Source organism: Copadichromis virginalis, linkage group LG6, assembly GCF_057382275.1.
Source record: "Copadichromis virginalis isolate Kocher_CV1m ecotype Utaka linkage group LG6, C_Virginalis_male_GT1.1, whole genome shotgun sequence".
Lineage (NCBI taxonomy): Eukaryota > Metazoa > Chordata > Actinopteri > Cichliformes > Cichlidae > Copadichromis > Copadichromis virginalis.
This window is the reverse complement of record NC_140623.1, coordinates 3,438,860-3,447,040: the sequence shown is the minus strand read 5'-3', so window position 1 is coordinate 3,447,040 and position 8,181 is coordinate 3,438,860. Positions and strand designations below refer to the sequence as shown.

Below are 8,181 nucleotides of genomic sequence, written 5' to 3'. Positions count from 1 at the left end.
ATTCAGTTTTTCAGCCAAACTTATTTTAGTCCATAAGAAAAGATTCATTCTTATATCTGGAGGAAGATTTTTTTTTCAATAAATATTGACTTTGTTCCAGTTTTGAATTTTGGCCCACTGTGTATTTGAGTTTGACACCCCTGGTTTATGGTGTTGATTCTTATGTCATGTAGAAACACTTTCAGCTCAGAAATGGTGGCTGCTGGTCATAGACTCAGACGACGGACTTGAAGGTCTGGAATCTGATGTGTCCCCTTTCCCTGGAACCTGTCAGGATAAACACATCAATCAATAAACTCATGTGAGCTTTTCTGTAACACAAATCACCGATCAGCAGCAGCTGAAGCAAACTGTGGTTTTTGGATTACATTTGGGTAAAATGTACCTGTTCAGAGGTGTGTGAAGGTTTTCGAGAACTATTTCTGAAATATAACAGGAAGTCAACATTTAAAAAATGCTTGACATACACAACTGTGATATAAAATTAATTTCTTAGACATCTTACATGGAACTCTCAGACTGTTCGTTCTTGGTAAGATGTTCTTTGTCTGAACTCTTCTGATGTTTCCCCTTCCTATGGAACCTGTCAGGATAAACACATAAATCAATCCCACTGTGAAGTTGCAGTAGAGGGCTTAATACATTCCAGTGATCCCAGAAGCTATGCTTTTGGGTGCAATTTCCCCCTGGGTAGGGGGGATCTTCAATATGATCTTTAAGGTGACGCAATATAGACTCAAAATTATTTGTACTATTTGCAGTTTGAACAGCTGTCGCAAAACAGTTATCAAACTCTACAAAGTACTGAAATAGTTCAGCTGATGCCAGGCAGAGAATTAAAAAAACCTCAACATAAGGTTAATTTATTCTATATATTCATACTTTTTTTTTTTTAAATCACTGTGTGTCTTTTCTCCACTCCAAACCAGTTGAGGTCTGGCCTGGTATTACTTGCATGTTAAAAGGGCGTTTTTCTTTCGCACTGTTGACAAGTGCTTGCTCATAGGAGGTCGTGTGAATGTTGGGGTTTCTTTCTAACGTTGTAGGGTTATTACCTTACAATATAAAGCACATTAGGGCGATTGTTGTTGTGACTTGGCAATATATGAATAAAACTGATTTGAATTGAATGATATACAAATTGTTTTGGTAAACTTTACCATTTTTAAAAACAACAGTATAGAAATAATGAGTTAAATTACAAATTTGAAGCGGCAGTATTTTCTTTTTTGTCCACTTGGACAATTATTGTCTGCTTTTGAGCCGAGAAAACAATTTAACCAATTTGAAGAAAATGTGTAGCAACAGTTGAAACACTGCAATCTCACCTGATGAGAAACGCAACAGCAAGAATCAATCCCAGGGTGCTCAGCCCAAACAGGACGCCCAGAGCAATGACCAGCGCCTGATTGGAGGTGGACCCTTGAGGGTCCACCATCTCAACATCAAAATGAAGCTCCTCCCCAAACAACTGAGACAGCTCTGCATTCACAGCATTTGATTGGCTCTGCAGTTTCCTGGTGGATCAGACAGCAAGAGGTCAAAAGAAATCTGTCACATGACCTTTTTACACAGTTCACCAAGGTGATCTTTCCCTGATTATATCTAAATATAGAAGTTAATTTTTATGAGACCAGGTTTAGATTTCAAACTGGTCAAAATGGTAGGTGCCTCTGGAAAATTACTCAAAATCAACATTACTCAGACTAATGAATTTCAGGCAAGTTTGCTAAAAACCAAAGCAAAACAATACTGAGTGTCTAACAGATGGGCCTGATGTAGAACACATTAGAAGTCAGTCTCTTACTTTATGACTGCTTCAGAGGAAACAACCTCCCCTCCATCTACAGCAAAGAAACGGACCAAAGTCCTCACAGAAACTCTCAGGTTTCGGGTGCCAGTGGATCCATCGTTAGCGCTGAACACCTGAACGATGTTCACAGTCCAGCCCAGAACTTTGCCCAAAGACCTGGGAGACACAAAAATCTATTAGAAGTAACAGAAGTGGATTATAGAAAGCAATCTTTAACACCAGCTAAACCTGTCTTACGTCGATAAATCTTCAACTTTCTTCTCCACAATGTTAGCAGGCTGATTAAGTGAGATGGTCACAACGTTGGAGCTGCTTGCACTTGCCTGAACCATCACCTGGGGGCAGAAGAGAGATTAATTTAACTTGGAATTTAACTTCTTATTAACCTGTTTTATTGAACAAAATAAACAAGAAGATGAATTAAAAGGAAATACTTTGTATTTATGCATATGAAAATCAGCTATCAGTTCTTTTTTGTGTAATTATTATTAATAAAGACTTTTGCCTTTATTCGTTGGAGCAGAGTGGACAGGAAAGCGGGGGGGTCTTAAACACTCACCTCCACTACAGCGGTAGCATGAAGATCGTGGGGATCAGTGGCCTTCACCTCCATTTTAGCTGTCTGTCCAGCCAGTTCTGTTGCTGAGATCACATAGACCAGACCTGAGGATGGGTTAATGTCAAAATAAGGACTTTCTGCTGTCAAACTGTAGACCAGCTGCCCCACATCTCCAACATCAGGATCTGAAGCCTGGAGGTAGAGAGCAAAAAAAGCACTTAAAACCTTTATGAACTAATGTAGTCGATTGTAGTTGATACTAATTTGTGAGCTACTGGATTAAACCAAAAGTCTAAAACTAAGTTATCCAAACTAGCTGCACATCAGTGAGTGACAGCAGTATAATGCTGCTTAATCATTTATGCTTCAGTTTTAACAATGTAATTTATTTAAATTTGTAATAATTGTCATTCTTTTGCAAATTGTTCTTTTTATATTCTAAGCACAGTTAGCCAATAATATTGCTGTATTTTCATTTAATACACAATAAAAGCTTAATACTCGTTCCACTTAGGAGAAACAGCTTTTAGTTTTACATTTTTAAGCATAAATCTTCATCTTTGACGTATCTTTTTAACTTCACTAGATGTTTCTTGTCGCTGTGTTTACTGGCAGTGCACACGTCACACTGACTGATTTAGTGTTTTCATTGGTGATTACTCAGCCAGGACACTTGACATACTGGAAGATGTAGGAAGTGTTGCTGTGAATGCTTTTCTCTGATTCCTGGTGATGTGGTGTGTTTCATTGCTGCTCACAGACACATTAACCATGAACAGATTACTGAGTGGATTTCAGTTCAAAGTACATTGCATGATAGCAGATGCCTTTTATGTAAACATAAAATCAAAGGAGGCAAACATTCGCAGAACCATTATATTATTTCCAGACAGATGGAAACTGAAAAAGTTGGGTGTGTTTACCTTCACTTGGATGACGGGAGTTTTATAGGGGGCGATGCTGAATACAGAGGCACTATAAACCTCTGGGGGAAACTGTGGTGACTCGTTCACATCCTTCACCTGAACTCTAACCTGAGACAGAAAGAAACATTGAAGAGAATTTCTGTGCAATGCTTAAAGCATTTCAATGTCACATTCCTCTAGTTTGTAAAATGATTAGACGGCAATGAGAGTCTTTGGCTATCTTAATGCTTGGGTAACCTTGCCTAGAGCTTAAAAACAAGGCGATAAGTAAAGCATGATTTGAATGACTGTAGGTATTTGACCTTACAATTGCATTATGGACTACTTTAATATCTGTGTACATAATGCCATACCCACTGGGACTGTACTTTGTTTCTCTAACAATAAACTGTGGATCACTCATAATATCAAGGCTGCCCTTAAGCAGAAAAGGAGAATCAAGTCCACGCTCAAGTGAGGAATCAAGGAAGAAATGAAGGTTGTCTCAGTGTTTGAAACTTGGGCCATTTTTAATGATAATCATCCACCGTTTGAACAGTACATATTTGACAAATATACTGTCTGATGTTCTTCAAGTTAAGCTTTTATAATCCAAAAGGTTTTTAAGTAAAACCTTCAGTGGTTTCGACTTTTAAAAATCTCTGGTTCATCTTTACTTAAACTCTTTCAGATTAAATTAAAAATCTGGCTTTCTTTTCACTGACTTTTAATTGTCCCTGTGCAGTGTCGTTTGGTCCTTACCTGCCATGCAGAGAGAACCTCAAACTTATGGGAGCCAAAAACAACATCCGACCTCCAAGACCGGAGCTGAACATGTGTCTGCTGCCTTCACTGGTGGAGAGCAGCAAGGTACGGTTATCTGTTCCTGCTCCAAATCGTTTTGTGTCAGCAGTAAAAGAAACCTCAACAGAAAACCTTCAGTACCTGCAGAGGCTTGGTGTTGGTGGTAATATTTGTTTGTGTCCATCTCAGGGTAAAGATGAGGTGTACGATCGAATGCTGCTGGATTATTTCCTGTCCTACCATAAGTTCATTCACTTGCTGTGTCGCGTTGCCATCAACTGTGAGAAATTCACAGATACACTTGTCAAGCTAAGTACGTGTTTGTATTTCCACTGTTATCATTATAGCATACTGATCAAACCGTAAATTGTCTGCAAGCACACATGAATTTGCACAGAAACATAGATGTTTCCATGTTAATGCTCTGCCTCCCTCTCAGGTGTGTTGATAGCGTATGAAGGACTTCCCCTCCATCTTGCGCTTTTCCCCAAACTGTGGACAGAGCTCTGTCAGTCACAGGTACAGCTGCGTTCCTCTGATTTCACTCATTTCAACCATTTTTAAGGTCAGGCCTTGTTAATAGACTCGGGCTCTTTGGATATGGACAGCAGCACAATGGTAAATCCTTCTCATCTCGCTCTTCTTTCAGTCTGTTATGGCTAAAACGTGTGTGAAGCTGCTCTGTGAAGACCCAGCCTTCAGCGAGTACATTAAATGTATCCTAATGGACGAGAGGACCTTTCTGAACAACAACGTGGCCTACACCTTCCTTAACTGCTTTTTGCACAAGGTATAAAAAGTTTCAGCTTTTCTTGTAGGAATCCTAAATAGTCACTACATTTGATCAAGGTTGTACCCAGTTTGTACTGATTGTCCAAATGATGTTGCATTTTAATTTGTAATTTGTGTATGTGTAGGTCCAGGTTTTGTCTGGTCCCAGCTGCTCCAACCTCATTGGTGTTTTGGTGACAAACCTGCTGAGTGAACGGAGCAGTCTGCAGCCTGAACTGGCAGCTCATCGCCTGGAGCTTAACAAGACCAGCAGCCTGCTCAATGCTGTATGCATGCATGCACACACTCATAGAACAGTCCTCCTGATACATGGTGCCACTGTTTTCTCATTGTTTGATCTCTCTTCTCTTTGTCAGGACCTGAGGGCATTGATGTTGCTGTTGTCTGTGCAGCCTTCTCAGGCCATTGACCCAGCTTTCCTCCCAGCCCTGCAAGAGCTTCTGAGCTGCTGTCGTGCTTGTCTCCAGCAACGCAGCACTCTAGAGCTGGAGGCCAAAGACCACAAATGCAAAGGTATAACATGCCATTCAATCACTAAACCAAAACACAACCTCAATTTGAGCACATTTCTTTGGGTTGACCATTTAGGCAGAATAATCTGGAGTATGACTCAACAAAGTAGACTTTGTGAAAAATTTAAAGTCAGTGCTGTAAATGATGTAGAATAGTGGCTCCTTTCAGTAACAGTCTGTTTGTTGTCAGCTGAGGATGAAGGGGCGACCCCGGTGAAGCGGCGGAGGGTGAGCGGTGATGACGACAGAGCCGGAGATGGAGGAGCCCAGCTCTACGCCGCCTCCACCTCCTCTTCAACTCTTCCGCCCTGCAGTGATCCAAAGCCTGACCAACAGGAGGCGCTAACACCCACAAGCACCTCAGACACGGAAACACGAGATTCCTCATCACTGATCGACCCAGGCACTGAGCAGGATCCGCCCTCTCCTGACCCCATGCCCACCTCCTCTAGAAATCTGGACTCCTCTCCCAAAGAGGAAAAGATGGAGGGCTCTTCGTCGTCATCCTCCTCGTTTTCCTCCTCCTCCTCCTCCCTGCTGCAGGAGACGGGAGAGGGGTTTGTCCAGGGGGAGGAGCCTGAGCTGCAGCAACATGTGGTGCCACGCGAGGAGAACGACGAGGTGGGAGATCAACGGGAGGGGAGAAGGGATGAGGCCGTGTCTACCTGCTCAGAGGAGGTGAAGGAAGAGAAGGAGATGAGCTCTAAGACCAGCAGCAGCCCGGCCCCACCCCTTTCAGAGGATGCTGCTTTCCCATCAGGGCTGGTGGGGGAGGGTCCAGATGGCTGTGGCAGCCACTCCTCCTCCTCCTCACAGATGTTCCAGAGCGTTGGCCCCCCACCTGACACGCTGGACATGCTGTACAGGACGGTGGAAGCCACCATTGCCATTGTTACCAAACTTTCTATTAAAGGCCAGCCCTCTTCATGACATCATCAACTGACCACCGCCATATCTTGAATTCCCTCCCCCCCTTTTCTCTCTGCTATGGACGTCTGACTTCAGCTCAGAGGAAACAAACTTTCTCCTGTTCATTATGTTTCTTCTTCTTCTGCTGGTTTTGTGCTGCTGTTTGTTGCCTTCTGCCGATGTTCAGTCGGACGCTTTCTCCAGCTTCAGCGGCTCCCGCCGCTCTTTTCGCATTATAAGATTGCGACTCCACGCAGAGCCAACATCTCCTTTGAGAAATAAAGAAGAAAAGCAGAAAAAGTAGTACAGACTACAGCACATTTTTTTTAAAGGGTGGGTGGGTGAGTGGGCTTGGTGGGTTTTTTTTTTTTTTGGTTTTTTTTCTTGGTGTGTTTTATACTGATTTTATTTGAGCTTTGCTGTAAAGGGGAAAGGTTTACAGAACTTTTGTCTCCTCTGTATGTAATTTAATTTTATTGCATTTTTACTGTGTATAAAAACAAACAAACAAAAAAAAACAAAAAAAAAAGGTTGTCCTCTGTGCCAGTTTTGTACTTTATGAACAAGGCAAGAAAAGTTGCCTTGAGTTTTTCTGTGGTTTAATTATCCAGAAACTAAGTTTACCTGTAAATGAAGAGAACCACAAGAAACTTGATTCTGTAAAGAATCCTCTCTAGTCATTGCCTGAAGGTGTATATGAAAACCATAAATATATATAAATATATAGATATATATATATATATAAAATATCTTTATATATATATATATATAAAAGCGGTGCTTTATTTGACTGTGGTTGAAATAAAGCCCCCCTGTTGGACCAGCTGGAGCTTTTATTTTCTTTACTGAAGTACATTCCAATTTGTTTCGTTGTTTTTTGTTTTTTTGTTTTTTGGCTTCTGCTGTGTTCTGGTTTTCCTCCTTTTATTTTATTAGAGATTAACTTAATAAAGACAGTTTTAATATGAAAAATTATGAACTAAAATTCTTCTCGAGCTGTGAGGTTTGATTTCTTGCCTTTGTTTGCTTTGCATCATATCCAAAATAAATGTAGCTCGTCAATTTCTTCAGGCTGTGCTCAGAATCTAGGCCTATGGCAAGCTCAACTGTGTGTTTATTATGCACGTACAGTAGTGGGGGTTAGGTTTGGGTTTGTTTTCTTCATAATTATTGTGATTTTGAAAAATTCACAATAATGTAGAAAACGGCAACCAAGCCACCAAAAAAATTGTGACCGCTTTCTTTAATGGCAAGTTGGGTTTGAGTCTGGCACCGTAACTGTACAAAGCCTTCAAAAAAAGAATTATTTATTCACATCAATACTTCGTTATTAAAGAATCACTGTGTCAATAGTGTACATTGTTAACATAGTTTAGGAGTTAACACATTTGTCTTGCACATAAAAGATAAAAAAAAATGAAATTCAGCGGCTATTGCTAGTGTACTCATGCTGGTCCCAAATCCAGATTTAAAGGATGGTTGTGCCAAACTAAACATGCAGATCCATCTGCTGGGATCCTTTGAGAACCAAGGAAACAGCCAAAAGTACCTTTGTATGTAGTTATCTTGACTCCTAAAACTCAGAAAAGGCTTTTTTGTTTGTTTTGTTAAACTAACACTGTAGATGGTAGATGGTCTGATGACGAAGGATTTCTGCATTTGTTCTGAAAGGGGGAAAAGCTGGTAATCTTAGCTCACGACTAATCTGTTTTAAGAGAAAAAGTTTTGTTGATCTTTTCCTGAACTTCTCATCTAAAAGTATAATAAACTAAACATCTGCTTATAAGCAACTGTAGACTGATGTAGGGAAACTCGAAATGGATTTGGGATGGAAAACGGAACAAAAAACTTCATGTTAATATTCATTAAAGGGAAGTCACACAGGTG

General features: G+C 40.6%; 2 protein-coding genes across 2 annotated transcripts; one reads left to right on the top strand and one right to left on the bottom strand.

The window, feature by feature from the left end:
* Positions 1–3,431, bottom strand: LOC146706966 (uncharacterized). Its single transcript, XM_085460823.1, has 8 exons — positions 3,296–3,431; positions 2,373–2,564; positions 2,051–2,148; positions 1,808–1,969; positions 1,329–1,517; positions 506–583; positions 386–422; positions 1–267 (listed from the first exon to the last, which is right to left on the bottom strand). Exons 2-8 carry the CDS (start codon positions 2,424–2,426, stop codon positions 187–189), a joined length of 699 nt encoding a protein of 232 aa, XP_085316949.1. The 5' UTR covers positions 2,427–2,564; positions 3,296–3,431; the 3' UTR covers positions 1–186.
* A 573-nt stretch (positions 3,432–4,004) lies between these two features.
* On the top strand, positions 4,005–8,181 carry LOC146706965 (ubiquitin carboxyl-terminal hydrolase 34-like). Its single transcript, XM_085458262.1, has 7 exons — positions 4,005–4,147; positions 4,271–4,394; positions 4,521–4,600; positions 4,731–4,871; positions 4,999–5,139; positions 5,230–5,386; positions 5,576–8,181. Exons 1-7 carry the CDS (start codon positions 4,067–4,069, stop codon positions 6,313–6,315), a joined length of 1,464 nt encoding a protein of 487 aa, XP_085314388.1. The 5' UTR covers positions 4,005–4,066; the 3' UTR covers positions 6,316–8,181.